Source organism: Salmo salar, chromosome 18, assembly GCF_965601325.2.
Source record: "Salmo salar chromosome 18, fSalSal1, whole genome shotgun sequence".
In the NCBI taxonomy this organism is placed as follows: Eukaryota; Metazoa; Chordata; class Actinopteri; order Salmoniformes; family Salmonidae; genus Salmo; species Salmo salar.
The window spans coordinates 73,610,094-73,629,607 of NC_138308.1; the positions used below are offsets into that span (position 1 = coordinate 73,610,094).

The 19,514-nt window shown below is 44.4% G+C and overlaps 1 protein-coding gene across 1 annotated transcript in view; it reads left to right on the forward strand.

Annotated features, from left to right (window-relative positions):
• Nucleotides 1-13,215, forward strand: part of ccdc149a (coiled-coil domain containing 149a) — a 31,510-nt gene extending 18,295 nt beyond the window's left edge. Inside the window, exons 4-12 of the mRNA XM_014155814.3 lie at nt 2,741-2,848; nt 2,935-3,051; nt 3,262-3,434; nt 3,823-3,895; nt 4,168-4,252; nt 5,222-5,366; nt 5,651-5,727; nt 10,605-10,718; nt 12,016-13,215. Coding sequence (XP_014011289.2) covers nt 2,741-2,848; nt 2,935-3,051; nt 3,262-3,434; nt 3,823-3,895; nt 4,168-4,252; nt 5,222-5,366; nt 5,651-5,727; nt 10,605-10,718; nt 12,016-12,464 — 1,341 coding nt within the window. The 3' untranslated portion in view covers nt 12,465-13,215. The remainder of the gene's footprint in view (nt 1-2,740; nt 2,849-2,934; nt 3,052-3,261; nt 3,435-3,822; nt 3,896-4,167; nt 4,253-5,221; nt 5,367-5,650; nt 5,728-10,604; nt 10,719-12,015) is intronic.
• The last annotated feature ends 6,299 nt before the right edge of the window (nt 13,216-19,514 follow it).

The window sequence follows — 19,514 nt, forward strand, 5'->3', positions numbered from 1 at the left end:
AATTGATTTTAAACAGCGGTTGACATGCTTCGAAGTACGGTAATGGAATATTTAGAAATCTTTTGTCACGAATTGCGCCATGCTCGTGACCCTTATTTACACTTCGGATAGTGTCTTGAACGCACAAACAAAAGGCCGCTATTTGGATATAACGATGGATTATTTTGGACCAAACCAACATTTGTTATTGAAGTAGCAGTCCTGGGAGTGCATTCTGACGAAGACAACAAAGGTAATCAAACTTTTGTAATAGTAAATCGGAGTTTGCTCAGGGCTAAACTTGGTCGGTGTCTAAATGGCTAGCCGTGATGGCTGGGCTATCTACTGAGAATATCGAGTGCATAGAGGAGTTCTGTATCTATAATTCTTAAAATAATTTATGTTTTTTGTGAACGTTTATCGTGAGTAATTTAGTAAATTCACCGGATGTTTGCGGGGGGTATGCTAGTTCTGAACGTCACATGCTAATGTGAAAAAGCTGGTTTTTGATATAAATATGAACTTGATTGAACAAAACATGCATGCATTGTATAACATAATGTCCTAGGGTTGTCATCTGATGAAGATCATCAAAGGTTAGTGCTGCATTTAGCTGTGGTTTTGTTTTTTGTGACATTATATGCTAGCTTGAAAAATGGGTGTCTGATTATTTCTGGCTGGGTACTCTGCTGACATAATCTAATGTTTTGCTTTCGCTGTAAAGCCTTTTTGAAATCGGACAGTGTGGTTAGATTAACGAGAGTCTTGTCTTTAAAATGCTGTAAAATAGTCATATGTTTGAAAAATGGAAGTTTTCGGATTTTAGAGGAGTTTGTATTTCGTGCCACGCCCATCATTGGATATTGGAGCAGGTGTTCCGCTAGCGGAACGTCTAGATGTAAGAGGTTAAGGGATATGTGGGACGCTAGCGTCCCACCTGGCCAACAGCCAGTGAAATTGCAGGGCACCAAATTCAAACAGAAATCTCATAATTAAAATTCCTCAAACATACATGTATTATACACCATTTTAAAGATACACTTCTTGTTAATCCAGCCACAGTGCCTGATTTCAAAAAGGCTTTTACGGCAAAAGTACACCATGCGATTATGTTAGGTCAGCGCCTAGCCACAGAAAACCATACAGCCATTTTCCAAAGAAGGAGAGGTGTCACAAAAGACAGAAATAGCGTTAAAATTAATCACTAACCTTTGATCTAAACCTGATGGCACTCCCAGGACTCCATGTTAGACAATAAATGTGTGTTTTGTTCGATAAAGTTCATCTTTATGTCCAAAAACCTCATTTGAAATTGGCGCGTTATGTTCAGAAATGCATTGTCTCAAACAAACATCCGGTGAAAGTGCAGAGAGCCACATCAAATTCCAGAAATACTCATCATAAACATTGATGAAAGATACAAGTGTTTAACATATGATTAAAGATAAACTTCTCCTTAATGCAACCGCTGTGTCCGATTTCAAAAAGGCTTTACGGCGAAAGCACACCATGCGATTATGTTAGGTTAGCGCCTAGCCACAGAAAACCATATAGCCATTTTCCAACCAAGGAGAGGTGTCACAAGTCAGAAATAGCATTAAAATGAATCACTTACCTTTTGATCTTCATCTGATGGCACTCCCAGGACTCCATGTTAGACAATAAATGTTTGTTGTGTTTGATAAAGTTAATCTTTATGTCCAAATACCTCCTTTTTGTTCGAGTTTAGTCCAGTAATCCAAATGCATAAGGCGCACTCACAAAGTCTAGACGAAAAGTAAAAAAAAGTTACATTATAGTTCGTAGAAACATGTCAAACGATGTATATAATCAATCTTTAGGATGTTTTTATCTTAAATAATATTCTAACCGGACAATTCTTTTGTCTTTAGAAAGGAAAGGGAACAAGGCTTTCAGCCAGACCCCTGGTTCAAACAGCTCTTATTCGCTCCCCTCTCACAGTAGAAGCCTGAAACAACATTCTAAAGACTGTTGACATCTAGTGGAAGCTTTAGGAAGTGCAATCTGACCCCATAGACACAGTATATTGGATAGGCAATCACTTAAAAAAACTACAAACCTCAAATCCAACCAGGAAGTGGGAAATCTTTCTCAGGTTTTTGCCTGCCATATGAGTTCTGTTATACTCAGACATTATTTTAACAGTTTTGGAAACTTTAGAGTTTTCTATCCAAATCTACTAATTATATGCATATTCTAGCTTCTGGGCCTGAGTAGCAGGCAGTTTACTCTGGGCACCTTATTCATCCAAGCTACTCAATACTGCCCCCCCGTTCCCAAAGAAGTTAAAGGCACAGTCAACTTAGTGTATTTTAACTTCTGACCCACTAGAATTGTGATACAGTGAATTATAACTGAAATAATCAGTCTGTAATCAATTGTTGGAAAAATTACTTGTCAAGCACAAAGTAGATGTCCTAACTGACTTGCCAAAACTATAGTCTGTTAACAAGAAATTTGTGGAGTGGTTGAAAAGGGAGTTTTAATGACTCCAAACTAAGTGTATGTAAACTTCCGACTTCAACTGTATATCCCTCAAACTGTTACATATGTTATACTTTTATCACAATGTTTATATGATGGACAAAGCTTTATCTCACACTTTCCCAGTTTGACTTGACTTGATCCTACTCTTTCAATCTCCAACCTTGTGTGTCTGAGGGGTTGGGTACAGCAGAAGACATTTGTGTCTCGTATGAATTAATAAAAGCATTCTTCTATTTCTCTGACTTCTCCCCAGGTGAACTTGGCTCAGCTGTTGAGAAATGCAAGGGAGCGAGGGAAACAGCTTGCCGAGGAGGTGAAGGAGCTGAATCAGAGACTGGCAGAGGCCCAGGGGGATAACAAGGTAGGGCATCAAACACAAACCTACATCTCTCATACTAACTCAGTGAATCTGTTCCTCTATTTGACCCGTCTCTCCCTGGTCCACAGCTGCTGAGGATGACAATCACTAGACAGAGGCTGGGGGATGAGGAGGTGGGGGCACGCCACTTCCCCGCCCATGAGAGAGAAGACCTGGTCCACCAACTGGAGAAGGCAGGGCTACAGGTGGGAAGGGATCTTGTCCAATGGGAATGCTCTTTTTCTATGGTAGATCGTGCCCTAATGAACACGACCCAGTGCCTCTCCTTCTTCAGCACTTTCAGAATAGTGCAAAAATGGAAGATAGGAGACAACCGTGTCCTATTCGCTTTCTCTGTTTCTCTCGCTCGCTTTCTCGCTGTTTCTCTCGCCCACTGTCTCTCTCTGTGTGTTCAGATGGAGGAGCTGGAGAACAGTGTTAAGGCACTGACTGACGAGCTGGAGGACGTTAAGGCAGAGCGTGGCGTGTTCAGCGAGAAGGCTGAGCGCCTCAACCTGGAGCTCAACCATATCCTGGGTGGCCACGAGACCCGGATCATCGATGTGGATGCCCTCTGTATGGAGAACAGGTGAGGGGGAACGACGACTTTTCTCTGCTAGTATTACATTTTACATTACAGTTGAGTAATTTAGCAGAAGCTCCTATTAAGAGTAACTTAGTCAGTGCATTCAATTAAGGTAGGTAAAAAAACGACATGCCACACAATGTTCAACACAATTAAATGCCCCCCAATGTATATTAGGCTATGCATGCACTATTTATTTTTTACTTCTGTACACCATAGGAGAAATGTTCATACACTGTGGGGTTGGCACTATTTCAATGTCTTGCTATTCCAGGTAGGTATAGGGTGTTCTGTGTGTTTCTAGTTGAAGAATTGCGTTTGCTCCGGTTTTTTTTTTCTTCTTTTGCCCGGAAAGATGAATCTAAAGCTATTTTTTTTCTCCGTCTGTCAGGTATTTACATGAGAGGTTCAACCAAGTCCAAGAGGAGGTGAACTTGCTGAAGTCTAACATCATGAAATACAAGGTAGAGAGGTGTCTGCCTGTCTCTGTCATTCTGTCTGTCTGTGAGAGTGGGCTCAATACCCGCATTGCAGTAACAAGTAACTTTTTTACCATCAGTTAGACTCTCCTCACGTTTAGATACTTCAGAATAAGGGTGTGTGTGTGCATGCAGTAAACAAAGGCGCTGTGTCAACATTGCATTGCAATTACATTGAATTCTAGCCAGTGTCTCTTGACAGTCCCAAAGAGGGTTAGAGATGACAGCTGATAAAGGTGTGTGTATTTGTTTTGCAGACTGCGTTGGAGAGGAGGAAGAGCTCTAAATTGTCTGGGAAGTCCAACAGCAGTGCTCTAACAGGAGTCCTCTCTGCCAAACAAGGTACACCACCATCGCATACAGATGCGTCCAGCTACCACATGGCAGGTCCCAATTCATACTGGTAGCTCTGTAGTGAGTAAGATAAGGATGCTGGTCAGAGCAACTGATCTGAGAAGAGCAATTAGGAACTTTCTAAGTGATCTCCTCTGTCATTGAATCTAGGTAATGCATAGCCCAGTGACGCATAAGTATAGAAGATGTGAACTAACTAGCTAGTGAGTGCAAGCCCACTGCAATGATTGAACCTTCCCTGAGATTTGAAGGATCTATTCTAGAACCTGTATTGTAGCATGGCAGTGTGAGTTGCATTACATTATTTACTTGATGAAATCAAGCTACAGTAGCACACTGACGTGTAGAAACTGTTTTCAGCTCTTGTAAAAGCCTATCATATTTATTCTACACCACCAGGGTTCCAGATTTTTTTTTTTAAAGTACCTGTAATGCCCATTCTGTCTGAAGTAGACATTATTTCTTCATTAGAGTTATGTTAGTCTCCAGTGCCTAACTTTTGAAACACCTGAGACTCGTCCTAATTTGTATTCAGAGTTCTGGCAGAGATGCAAAGCATAGGTCTTGATTGACAGTTCTCGGCAGAGCCAGCACAGTAGGGCAGCAGTTCAAGCTAGAGGAAGCAGGGAGGTAACCTATTGTACAGACAGCTGTTTCTATCGCTCTGTCACTCTTTCACTCACTCTCTCGCTTTTTCTTTCTTTCTGTATCCCTCTCATCTACCCTGTGTGTCGCTACTGTCTATATACTGTTTCTCTCCTATTTTTGTCAGTCTCGCTATCTGTTTTCATCTCCCTCACTCTGTTTCACTTATGTCCTCCCCTTCTCCTACTCTCTCTCTTCCCGTCTCTCCCTTCCTGCCTTTTTATTTTTTCCTTCTCAATGACTTACTCCTCTTCCCCCTTTCTTTACCCCTCTTCCTGCTATCTTCTCGCTCGCTCGCTCGTCTGTCTGTAGTGCAGGAGTTGTTGTCTGAGGAGCAGGGCTGCAGTCTCCCGGCCACGCCCCAGTCCATCTCTGACCTAAAGTCCCTGGCCACAGCCCTGCTGGAGACCATCCATGAGAAGAACCTGGTCATTCAGCACCAGAGACACACCAACCGGTATACACACTGGCACACACATTTCTACAGTACACACAGGCCTACACCTACACGCACGCGCTCACACAGTCCACACATTCCCTTTCTTATTCTTTCATATCCTTTATTTACATCTGGTGTGCTTTGTCTCCGTTGACCTTTACCCGTAGTAATTTCATAAACCTCGCCACACAATGTTCTCCACTCCTACTAGTCAAACAGTGGAGACACACTTAGTTTACAGTCTGGCCACTGGGCCATAAGGGACCTTGTGACTCACCCTCCAGTTTACCTTCTCCACACAGGATTCTGGGGAATAGAGTTGCTGAGCTGGAGAGGAAGTTGAAGACATTAGAGGTGTCCGGCTTGTGGAGTCTTCCAGGTTTGTTACAATAATGTTGTTCAAACGCATTGACTGTTATTGACATGAGTGTAAATCATAGACAGTGGGGTTTTAGTTGGGTGGATAATACTAGATCTTGCAGCTAAATAACACTACAGAGAACAATGCACCACACCATTAGCAAACACACTGTGTCTACCAACATTTATTTGCAAATATCTGGTTAAGGCTAGCTCCCAAGGGGATTGTATGATGAAATGTTACCCAGCTTTACCTACTGAGAATTGTTTTATTGACACTTCAATTTACCAATGAACTGACCAATTGGTGGTGAACAGTCCAATGAAATGCTGTGTTATTAACTGGGTATCTCCTCCCTGGCTGCGGCTGCCTACAGGCCTGACCTACCACGTTTCTCTGGGAATAGGGAGTATGTGTCCTGTATATACCACCCTTCTTAGCCCATGCCTTCCATTGTGTCATGCCAGTACAAACCTTGGTATCCTCCCAGAAACTGCCATCTCATACCCATCGCCCTAATGCTACCTCCATTCCAGCCCAAGGCCACTCCTTGTGCATTCATGTCACCTGTTGGGATCTTCTCACCTGCTGTACGTAGTCACTTACGGCTTAACCTCGGGAACCCAGAGCTAAATCACGCTTGCACAATGGCCGCCTACTCAGTTTAGTTACTCGATTCATAACATTTGTGTTAACAGTCTCTCCTGAGAGACTACTTACTGCTCCATTTATCAGAATAAAAGGTGAGTCCGTCTTTTGTATATATTTGAATGTTGGTACAACTACAGGTAGGTAACCTAGCGGTCAGAGCGTTGGGCCAGTAACCAAAAGGTTGCTACACTGAACATCAATATAAACGCAACATGCAACAATTTCATAGATTTTACTGAGTTACAGTTCATATAAGGAAATCAGTGAAGTGAAATAAGTTAATTAGGCCCTAATCTATGGATTTCACATGACTGGGAATACAGATATGCATCTGTTGGTCACAGATCCCTAAAAAAAAAAGGCAGGGGTGTGGATCAGAAACCAGTCAGTATTTGGTGTGACCATCATTTGCCTCATGCAGCGCGACACATCTCCTTCGCATAGAGTTGATCAGGCTGTTGATTGTGGCCTGTGGAATGTTGTCCCACTCCTCTTCAACAGCTGTGCGAAGTTGCTGGATATTGGCGAGAACTGTAACACGCTGTTGTACACAGCGATCCAGAGCATACCAAACTAGCTCAATAGGTAACATGTCTGGTGAATATGCAGGTTATAGGGCCATGCATTGTAATGCTGAGACATGAGGTGATGGCAGAGGATGAATGGCACGACAATGGGCCTCAGGATCTCGGCATCTCTGTGCATTCAAATTGCCATTGATAAAATGCAATTGTGTTCATTGTCTGTAGCTTATGCCTGCCCATACCATAACCCCACTGCCCCCATGGGGCAACTTTGTTCTCAACGTTGACATCAGCAAACCACTCGCCAACACGACGCCATACGTGCTGTCTGCCATCTGCCCCGTACAGTTGAAACCGGAATTCATCCGTGAAGAGCACACTTCTTCAGCATGCCAGTGGCCATCGAAGGTGAGCATTTGCCTACTGAAGTCTGTTACGACGCTAAACTGCAGTCAGGTCAAGACCCTGGTGAGGACGACGAGCATGCAGATGAGCTTCCCTGATACTGTTGATGACAGTTTGTGCAGAAATTCTTTGGTTGTGCAAACCCACAGTTTCATCAGCTGTCGGGCAGGCAAGTCTCAGAAGATCCCGCAGGTGAAGAAGCCAGATGTGGAGGTCCTGGGACGGCGTGGTTGCACGTAATCTGTGGTTGTGAGGCTGTTTGGAAGTACTGCCAAATTCTCTTAAACGACGTTGGCAGCAGCTTATGGTAGAGTAATTAACATAAAATTCTCTGGCAACAGCTCTGGTGGACATTGCTGCATGCCGATTGCCCGATCCCTCAATACTTGAGACATCTGTTGCATTGTGTTGTGACACAACTGCACATTTTAGTGGCCTTTTGTCCCCAGCACAAGGTGCACCTGTGTGTTGATCATGCTGTTTAATCAGCTTCTTGATATGCCACACTTGTCAGGTGGCTGGATTATCTAGGCAAAGGAGAAATTCTGACTAACAGCGTTAGTGCACCAAATTTGCGAGAAATAAGCTTTTTGTGCATATGTAACATTTCTAGGATCTTTTTCAGCTCATGAAACATGGGACCAGCACTATACATGTTGCGTTTTATATATTTATATAATTCGAATCCTCGTGCCGACAAAGTGAAAAATCTGTCGATCTGCCCTTGAGCCCTGTCTATCTGCACCTAACCAGGGTCGCCGTAAATAATGGCTGATCCCTGGCTGTGACCCCACTCTCCGATGTTTCAGGGGGAGTTAGGATATGCAAAAAACGCATTACCATTTCACACCTCACACTTGTACATGCAGTGAAACAGGACAAATATATGTGTTCCAAAACTACTGGTTAATGAGTGACAGGTAATTTGGGGAGCTTGATGCTGTCCCATAAGTCCCGCTAAATGGGCAATTCCTACTGTTTTCAAATACTGAGATAGACTAACTTTTTAAGCGTATGATTTAGTAAATAAAGGAACTAGTTTAACAGCTTCCCTCAATCTAATGGAAAGAACAGCAAATGTACAATGCACAGACATGCCAGTCACACGTTGAGCTTATAGAACAGTTTCTCCAGTGTGCACCAGAGGGGGGTGTTGTGCTGTGTTTAAAGTGCATTGGTGGGATTTAGGTGGCGAGCTATAGCTCGCCTGTCATGAGACTGTCATTCTCCCGCCATAAAACTGACAAGCATCCATTACTGAAAATGATTGCCCACATTACAAACACATTTAGGGGAATGTGCTGTTATTAGGGGATTTGTAGACGAGGCCCAAAGTGCCTCATGACTCTGTCCACCACAATCGGCGTAGGGCAGAGGGAGAGGGCGAGATGGAGATTGAGAGAGAGAGTGGCCTTGTCAAGATGGACAGACACGACGGGGTGAAAAAAACGGGCCGATTTGGGGGCAGGCCTCGAGTCAAAACATTGGAGACGCCGTGCGTTGTTGTTTCCCGAACGACAAGTTAAAGGGAGAGTAAAAAAAACAAAAGCGACTCACTCAAATAGACTTGTGATTTACTCGACTACCCAAACCCCCCCTGGGAGCGATCCCCTGTTCAATGAGCGCTGGAATACACGCAGACTGAAAGCCTGTCTGGGCGCATCAGCCACACTCAATAGCAAACAGGGTGAGACTCGCATATACAGTAGCCTACTACACTGGAGAAGAAGATACATTGTGTAATGCCCTGATAGATAGACATGTCATTACCCAGGTATTTTTAAACACAGCTTTCTCTATTTTCTCTCCCAAACTCTTCCCTGTCGTTGTTGCCACCTCTCCGCGGATCAACGTCCGTGAGGGCGCGGGCCGGCATCTCACAAAGACGGTGTATTGGGTGTGACAGACCTACCTCGTTGTCAAAATAAGAGACCGGTGACCCCCCCCCCCCCCGCCCCACCCCCCGAGACTATGTAGAGACTAGAGAAGCTGGGTACCAGAGAGATGTCAGATGTCTGTTTTGAAAGAGGGAGATAGGCCTACAGTATGGGGTGTCAGTGTAAAGGTAGAAGCAGTTCTATTCGTGGAGGTAGTACTTCTTTTGGTACCTCTACTATCTTTGTTTTAGCATGTATGAGGAAAGGTAGGATGTGTTTTGGCAGAAATAGGCTTCAGGATTAATGCATTCATGCATGCATATGTGCGTGCGAGTTGGGATGTCTGTCTCTTAGTGTGTGTGTGCAGTTATTAGTGTGTGTGTGTGTGTGTGTGTGTGTGTGTGTGTGTGCGATCACGTCTGTGAGAGGAGGAATGGACGGATGGATGGGCAGCTGTCAGGAGGGTATAAACCCACTCCTCCATACCTCCTCCTGAGCACGGCGTGGGCTGAAACCTGCTGCGTTCAGCCCAGGCCCTGCTCTGCATACATAATCACCAGTTTAATACTGGCTTTAAAAAGCAGCCTGAGAAACTCAAGTCACCAAAGGCCCTCTCAACTCCGAACGAGCGAGGCTCTCAGCCTGTATGAGGGCTAGCGTCCAGATGAAAGTTTGAAGTAATACTTAGCCTTGCCATTTCATGTATCCCAATGGGCATTTATTTAAGACGAATATGCTAATGTGTGAAATGCGGTGTACAGAAACTAAGTTGCAGAGTCCTTTTTCATAAACAGCTTTTGAGGAAAGTAAAAGGGGAAACTTCAGAAGGCAAAGTACGGTGTGCATCCATTGCCATAGATTGACGTGAAGAGGAACTGACCCCAACCCCTGGTGCACTATAGAAAAGATGAGCAGTGCCCTGCATTCATATCATAAGTGTTTGTGCCATTCATGCTTGATAGTCAACATGTTTCACATGCTGACATCCATGTTTAGCATTCTTCTGTTTGTTTTAATGTTTTAGTTCGTAATTCACACTTGAGAGACCCTAGTTTGTGTCGAGTGTGTTTGTGCGTGCGTGGGTAGTGTGTGTGTGTGTGTGTGTGTGTGATGTCTGGTATACGGTGCACGGTCCCCTGTGAGTAGCATATGGCGTCAGCCCAGGAGGCGTGCAGCCATCACTAATGAAGACTGATGACAGGGAACTGCAGCCACTTCCTGTGAGCACAGTTTTGTGTGTGTGTGTGCATTTGGATGAGTATGACTTTGTGTGTAGGAGCATGCTCAGTCCTTACCTGCTTACACACGCACCTTTTTTGAAAACCACCCTCATGTTTTTAGCATCTGTGTCTGTTGGGTGTTTTTATTTTCTGACTGGGTGGGGAAACCTTCTGGGGAAGTTAACTCTTGTTCCCCTGTGGGTTTGTTGGGTTAACAGGGGGACGAGACAACATTATGCTGAGCGAGAGCCAGCGACCCGAGCTCCTATCGCCCAGCATCACGCCGTGCCCACCTCAGCCCCACACGCACGCAGCAACGCAGCCACCTAAAGGTGAGTGTGTAATTGTGTGTAACTGGGCTTCGCCGTTCGTTAAACGTTGCCCTCGGGCAGCGGCTAAAACGCTGTAATTAGCTCCATCCCCCTCTCCCCACACACCCTTCTTCATTTTGCGCCCAGTCCCCTTTCCCGCCTCTCCTCCAATGCTGGCCTCTCATTGGTGCTGACGGCTAAGTACCTGATGCTCCTCAAATGCCATGGCATTTTGGAAATGTGAGCACAATTCTTGCCCGCTGACATTCAAAAAGTTGGTGTGTTTTTGGAAGGGGGGGCCCTATAAATATGGATGCTGGCGTGAATTTTCTTTCCCTCTCTTTTGTGGGGGCAAGTGTTCTCTAGTCTGTCTTTAACCTTTTTGACTGAACATTCACAAATATGGGTCAGTAATCCGCGGAATGGGAGAAATATTTTGGAGAGGATGCAGAACTCGGGCGTCACTATTTTTAGCCCTTTGCCGTGGAAGTGCTTGAGTCACAAGTTATTGAAATAACTTTTGTCAATTGACACAGCCCCCAACTCCGAAGAGAAGTAGGGGTGGCTAGTTATTTAATCCTGTAATGTCAATTTTAAAGGGAGGATTTAACAATCAACTCTTTACAGGTGCTCAGAGTAATGTGGTGTGGTTGTTTTCAGTGTCTGTAACGTTCACACTGCATATTCAGTCACTTAATTTGGTTGATTTTACATAGCTTACATTATCCATTTACACAGCTCTACACACACCCAGGCTGGTTGGATATAGCATGCGGATTAAGGACCGACAGGAATTTGGTTGGGTCACCACTGTCTTTTGACCACTATCAAGCATTACTGCAACATGCAAATATCAGCAGACTGTGTCCCCTAGCACCGTAACATGTTGGTGTTTTGAAGTGCTGATCTAGGATCAGGCCCCTCTGTCCATACGAGCTTGTTCATTATGATCTGAAAAGCAAAACGGATCCTAGATCAGTACTCCTACTCTGAGGTGCATTATGAAACTGGCCCTGATAGGACTGTTAAGGTACTGTATATGTAGAAGGAAAAGCTCAACCTAGTTTACCATTGGGCTTTGGGGAACTTTTGTTCCAGTGCTGCTCAAACACACCTGATTTAAAACTCGACTATGCTTCAGCTGCTTATCAAAACCTTGATTAGCTGAACCAGCTGTGTTATAGCAGATTAGCAGGAAAAGCCTGGACACGCAGAAGCTCTCCGGGAGGACAGTTTACCACTAGTTTAGAGGGAGTTACAGCTTCATTATAACTACCCTCTCACAATGAACTCTTCTCCTCTCTCCCAATGTGACTAGACGACAGAATGGGAGCATCGTCGTGGGAACGGGCCACAGCTGGCGGTGACTTTGGCGCAGATGGCGTCGGCGGGGAGGGCGCACCCGAGCCCAGTGACGGGGCGGAGGCTAACTGCATCTGCCTGAGTGACAGGCGGGGAGTGGAGATTGTGACGCTGTCGGAGGAGCAGGCTGCCGCGGAGCTGGACGAGGGGCAGAGTCCCGTGGAGGAGGAGGGGCATGAGGTGAAAGTGGACGAGGACGAGGAGCTGGGCTCCACAGTGGAGGAGGGAGAGGAGGCGGCCCTGGCGCTCGACGCCCCGCCCTTAGAGGCGGAGTCAGACTTGGATAACCTCCCACAGCTGCCTGTAAGGCAAACTACCATAAATGACACCCTTGAGGCGGGTCATTCAACCTGCCATGATCAAGCAGTGGAGTCTACCGGACTCCCTGACACAAGATGCCTCTAAGCCAGCTTCTATATTCAAGACCCCAGAATGGTGTGGCAGAGATAGGTAGGACCTGCACTGTCAATCAGGACAGAGTGACAGTTGCCATAGCGACAATCATTGAAAAGGGATGTTTGTCTTGGTTGCATTACTACTCACTAGCAACATTTCCACAATGTAGACCAACCCCCCTTTTGTGCTCCCAGTCATTCTTTGCGTGAGTCTATAGAATGGATAGAGAAAACACTTTCTCAGCCTCCCATTGACAGTCAGTGCCTGAAGTGTACTTTGCATCTAGATAGTGTTGTTGCTCTGAAAAGAGCAGACAATCTTGAAATCAATCCACTTGCAAGTCTAATGTCCTACAGGAGTAATTTAGCAAAGAAAATAGCAAAGATAGCGAAGTCCCCCCGCAAACTGCCTCTATGGTAGGATAATCCCAGCTGTTTGCTTCCCGTTTATTCCTAAGGGTTGCTAGTTAAATGAGAGCCGTTATATTTTTTTCCCGTTGCCCACATACAGGGGCCACTGTGAGTTAGTGTGATGAATGTATTAGATTTGTATGGAAATCTGTGATGAACGTTGTAGGAGAATTTAATGTATTTGTATTATTGTAGCTTTATGTATATAGATTATAGTTAGTCACTAATCAATTATGGAGCTGTTTTCTTATTCTGTTTCTAATGGAAAAGTAGATGTTGGCTTGTGACTGCATGTGCCTTATACACTGGAATATTTCAATCATTTTACATTTTAAAATCCATTTGAATGAGCTTGACTGACTTTTTGAATGTCATATGTCTAACTTTTGCAGTGTCACATGTCTAACTTGTTGCATAGGAGCACAGACTTATAATCAATATGGGCCTCAGTGCTGCCTGAGGAATGTCAATGTCCTTGTTTTCACAACCAACTGATTGTGTCTACTCTTATAAAGCTTTGTTTACCAGCTGCATAACCACACACACACACACACACACACAGTCGTACTACACTTTTGTACGTAAACACCTTGACTAATTTTGTCACACAAAGTTTCATGTACTTGCCCCAAAATTCTGACACACACACACACACTTGCAGCCAAAGTCCAGGCCCTGCGAAGGTATTCAGATTCAGTTTTTCCCACATTCAGGTGGCAGCTGGCCTCTCCAAGCAAACGGCATCAAAGCCAGAATCCATGAAGTGCTTATTCTGCAGAAGGCTACTTGCTATTTTTACTCTTTGACACAAAATAGGAGGAAGAAAAAAATATAGAATCCCGGGAAGCCATGGTGTGTACGCAGTACGCACACACACACACACTCACACACACACTCACACAGAGAGTAGGCCCGCTGCCAGCCAGCTTATTTGGCATATTGGCGAGGCGTTTCGAGGAATCTGATGACTTTATAAAGCAGATGGGATTTGCTGCTAATGAAATTGTGAAACGACGTGGTGCCTTGGGCTTTAGCGAAATGCCTAACCTGCGTGCCAATTCACCACGATAAGGGGGTTCCTCATCCTCCGGTATCTTGCCTAATTTGACTTTAATGTCTGTGTGAAATTTAACTACTCAAAGGGGTAAACAGTAGAACTACACATTTGTTATTTTCTGAGCAGTGGCGTGGAGCTGGTAGTTGTCGTTTTGTAGACGTGAGACTGTAACCTAGGTTACAATGCGTGACCTGCCCTGTACTAGTCAACCAAACTGACTGCCGCTCAGAGAGCCCTGGGCATTGAAGAAGTGAGCAATTTCAGCTGCTCTCGCTGGGTTGCTCAAGTTGTGACATGGATTGAAGTTGACAATTCACTTTTTTCGCCCCCCCCTCCCCCCTCCCTGCACTGATCCCTGATGGTCTGTCACAGCCTGCCGCTTGCACTGTGGGAAGTCAGAATCCTCCCGCGTCTCACTACCAGTATACTTAATATTCTCTTAGAGGAATTTCTATTCTCATTTGCAAAGGAAAGTAGCTATGTTCATTGTTTAACTCTTCAGGTCCCTACAGCAAATTGGATTAAGACAGACTGATTAGATATGGCTTGACTTTATTGTCCAATTCCTTTGTCAGACGTGACATTCCAATATCCAAAGCAGAGGTGGCCAACCCTTCCTGGAGAGCTATTGGGTGTGGAGGCTTTTGCTCCAGCCCTGCGCTAACACGTCAGCGAATCAATGTCCTGCAGTTGATCCAAATGTGTTAGAGCATGACTGGTGCAAAAGCCTGCACACCCAATAGCTTTCCAGAAGGAGGGTTGACCATCCATGATCTAGTAGAATAAAAAATACATCTAGCCTCAACAGTATAATTGTTAAAGACAATCTTATTTCATGGATTGATTGACATCTAGGGTTACTTTTGCTCCTCTCCCTATGACAGGATTACCTGGGAGGCTCATTATTCTTATATATATATATATATATATATATATATATATATATATATATATATATATATATATATATATATATATATATATTGATTGTTGAATTTGGAAGTTTACATACGCAAATACATGTCAACTCAGTTTTTCACAATTCCTGACATTTAAACCTAGTAAAAATTCCCTGTCTTAGGTCAGTTAGGATCAGCACTTTATTTTAAGAATGTGAAATGTCAGAATAATAGTAGAGAGAAGAATTTATTTCAGCTTTTATTTCTTTCATCACATTCCCAGTGGGTCAGAAGTTTACATACACTCAATTAGTATTTGGTAGCATTGCCTTTAAATTGTTTAACTTGGGAGCTGGTGTAATTAAGTCAGTTTTGTAGGCCTCCTTGCTCGCACACGCTTTTTCAGTTTTGACCACATATTTTCAATAGGATTGAGGTCATGGCTTTGTGATGGCCGCTCCAATACCTTGACTTTGTTGCCCTTAAGCCATTTTGCCACAACTTTGGAAGTATGCTTGGGGTCATTGTCCACTTGGAAGACCCATTTGCGACCAAGCTTTAACTTCCTGACTGATGTCTTGAGATGTTGCTTCAATATATCCACATAATTTTCCGTCCTCATGATGATCTATTTTGTGAAATGCACCAGTGCCTCCTGCAGCAAAGCACCCCCACAGCATGATGCTGCCACCCCCGTGCTTCACGTTTGGGATAGTGTTCTTCGGCTTGCAGCTTCCCCTTTTTCCTCCAAACATAACGATGGTCATTATGGCCAAACAGTTCTATTTTTGTTTCATCAGACCAGAGGACATTTCTCCAAAAAGTACCATCTTTGTCCCCATGTGCAGTTGCAAACCGTAGTCTGGCTTTTTTATGAGGATTTTGGAGCAGTGGCTTCTTCCTTGCTGAGCGGCCTTTCAGGTTATGTCGATATAGGACTCGTTTTACTGTGGCTGTAGATACTTTTGTACCTGTTCTCTCCAGCATCTTCACAGGGTCCTTTGCTGTTGTTCTGGGATTGATTTGCACTTTTCGCACCAAAGTAAGTTCATCTCTAGGAGACAGAACGCGTCTCCTTCCTGAGCGGTGTGACGGCTGTGTGGTCCCATGGTGTTTATACTTGCGTACTATTGTTTGTACAGATGAACGTGGTAACTTCAGGCGTTTGGAAATTGCTCCCAAGGATGACCCACACTTGTGGAGGTCTACAATTTTATTTCTGAGGTCTTGGCTGATTTCTTTTGATTTTCCCATGATTTGAAGGTAGGCCTTGAAGTACATCCACAGGTACACCTCCAATTGACTCAAATGATGTCAATTAGCCTATCAGAAGCTTCTAAAGCCATGACATCATTTTCTGGAATTTTCCAAGCTGTTTAAAGGCAGAGTCAACTTAGTGTATGTAAACTTCTGACCCACTGGAATTGTGATACAGTGAAATAATCTGTCTGTAAACAGTTGTTGGAAAAATTACTTGTGTCATACACAAAGTAGATGTCCTAACCGACTTGTCAAAACTATAGTTTGTTAACAAGAAATTTGTGGAGTGGTTGAAAAACGAGTTTTAATGACTGGCAGCGCTCTGCTCTGAGATGTGTGTGTATATATATATATATGCTATTTTTGGTTGTTAAGTGGTTGTCTCAGAGCAGAGCGCTGCCAGGCTAGCTTGCTGTTGCCCCCTGTGAGTGGGGTCTCTCTGCCACGGCAGGTAGAATTAGGCCATGGTCACCACTGTGCAGCCCCTGCCAAAACTAATCTCGGCCCCACATCTCTGACAGAGACATCCCCGACCCATACCCCACCCTTATGTTAGTATGAATTTGTTTAGAATAGTAATGTAGTTTCGTTTTTATAATAGTATTTGTTAACACTGTGTGTGTGTGTGTGTGTGTGTGTGTGTGTGTGCACAGCTGTGTCTTTATTATATGTGCCTTTCAGTGAATGTGTGAGATCCAGTGTGGTGATTTTGGCAGCACTGCAATCTAATCACATTCTCACAGGGAGTGGTGGTGAGATTCTTTGCTTCAAACGCTTCAGCCAAGCCACCTGCCCCCCTCTCCTCCTACCCTGGCACACACACACACACACACACACACACACACACACACACACACACACACACACTACCCTGGACAGACAGACGCAGTGGCCTAGCCGGGTCACCACAGGGCCTTCTGGCTCTAATAGGTGTGATTTGAGGAGGCAGGAGGTAGTTGGATGTGGGGAGAATTGACACCCCATCATCGCCAAGGGAACTAGGGGGAGAGAGGAGGGGGTGGGACACTTGGAGTCAGCGGTTTCCACGCCAACCGCTCAGCGGGGTTAATTACTTTACCAGCCAGGTGCCCTGTCCACTGATGGCCAATGGCTGTGTCTATGTCCTGTGTTTCATTCAGTTCTCTCTTCTTTATGCTACGTGATTTCTGTCAGCAATCCCTGAGAGGGGGAACCAATCAGAGTGCACCGAGCGAGCCCACCAGGTTGTCACCTGGTGATGTGAAAAGTGTAACTTTCTGCTCGGTGGATGACGGGTCTGTCATTATCTCTCATGGGGAGGTGGAAAAACAATGTGAAATGTCTTGTCAGATCTTTTTTCCTGCTTGTTTGTCACCCACGCATGGATGAGCCATACGCCTCGTTCCCACCCTTGTGCGAGCAACTGGTTATTGTTCAATGTTGTGATTATTACATTACGTCTATTCGTTCGGATCCCTATACGTCAGTGCAATGGCTTCGATGATACTGTCCTTGATTTAAAGAAGCAAATAAAGCAGCCGCCCGTTAGCATTAACATTAGCATCAATCACCCAAACCCAACATCAACCTCCACGAAGGTCCTAGATATACTGTAGAGTTACGTCTCTCCACTGTTATTTATTACATTCAATTACATGTGTCGTGCTTCCCCACAAGGGCAAAGTCCCAGGGAAACAACATGCGGAACCGCTCGGGTTGTTGCTTTTTATGGCCTTATTTATATTCAATTTGATTTGTTTATGCACAGGGAATTGAGTTGGAGAATCTGTGGGCAGTTATGCAAATTATTTTTGTAAATCACCCAAGTTGAGTAGCTAACCGCGTCGTGTCGAGTGGCGCCTCACTCGACTTTAGACACTTCCATCCACGTTGCTCTTCTACATTTGTTGGCGGGGGTTCTTTATCCATTGTGACCTACCTTACAGTTTCTGCTTTTTCTTTTAAGGAAACAAGTGACCGCGGCACCTAAATGGCTCCAAGGGCCCCAGTGAGGCCGGCGTCAGATGACGTTATGGATGGAGGGAGAGTTGTGGTGGGCCGATAAGCAGAGGCCACGCCGGTAGGGTCAGCACACTGTCAAGGTGTAGTCCTACAGTGTGATCTCTATTAAGATAAGAGGGTGGGCTGGAGCTATAAGAGGAGACATGAACCACTGATCTAGCCCATGCAGTAAGGGGACAGACCAGCTTATCCTGTCCTGCATGACTATTCTGTTAGTGCCGTTGTGCCTGATGAGCTAAATCAAGCGCAACTACGATATTTTGAATACATATTCTACCCAGGTCTGGATAGGAATGAGTTTGACTGATATGTTTGGAGCTTCTACAGGATAGTCAATTGATATGTTGTGTTATCTTTGGCATAACTATTGAAAATGTGTGTTGTGCCTGTCTGTGTGCCCTCTCCTTGCTGAGAGAAGCCCCATCATGCACATTGGCACGTTGTTGTCAGAGCGTTTCAATGCCCACCCTACCTAGAGTTGGCTGCTCCAGTGCATCGCCTCAGGGCATCACTACCTGCAGGGCCCCCATTACTCCAGTGTGTGACAACCATCTTTAGAAACTGCCAGCTTTGTCATCTAGAACTCCCACACACTCCCTCTTGATCATTGCAACACTGTCTCAGGCAAAATGAGCCATCCAACAACCTGGTTAGTCACTCGCTTTGTTATGGCTGGTGTTTTAAAATGAGATCGGGATGACTAGAGCTAAATGTTGAAGGGGGAAAAAACACTTATTTTCAAGTGTGAGTAATGGTTGAGCTATTTCTGTCAAATGAAATGACACACCTGCATGAGCAAAGTCACGCATTAAGCCTTTAAAAGCAGGTTAGGGCGTCACATTGAGCTAACACATCATTCCAGACCACACAGTTGGCAAGAGAGATGTATACAGTGGATGTAGGAGAGTTACTGTTAGCTCACACAGTGCTGATGAGTCAACCAGCTTTAGCTCGCTTAATGTAATGTGACAACAAGCAGACATATCCACATCAATTTGTGTGTCTATAGTTAGAATGATTGAAGTTGGGACACCGGCATATAAAACCTTTTCTATCTATATCTGAAAGAATAAGGGGTGAAAATCCTAATATACAATTTTGATATTTATGTGGTTTTCCCATCTAAGGTGCTCATCAGCACTGACCTTTAACATTCCAAATGTGGCTAACTTTGTGATTAAACCATGGATATTGCTGCCACTTTATGAAATAATGCTGCAATTCATGCATGGGCAAAGGGTGACTTATTTTCCACAGTGATTGTCCTTAATAAAGGAATACTGTGACATTTTGGCAATTAAGACCTTTTTTTTCTACTGGAAGTCTGTAGACTTCCAGGTATTGCGCTAACACTAGTTAGTAAGGGCTCCAGAAACTGCCTTCCACTACCAAACTGCAAGCAGAGACATAACAATGGTATCCATGAGTTCGT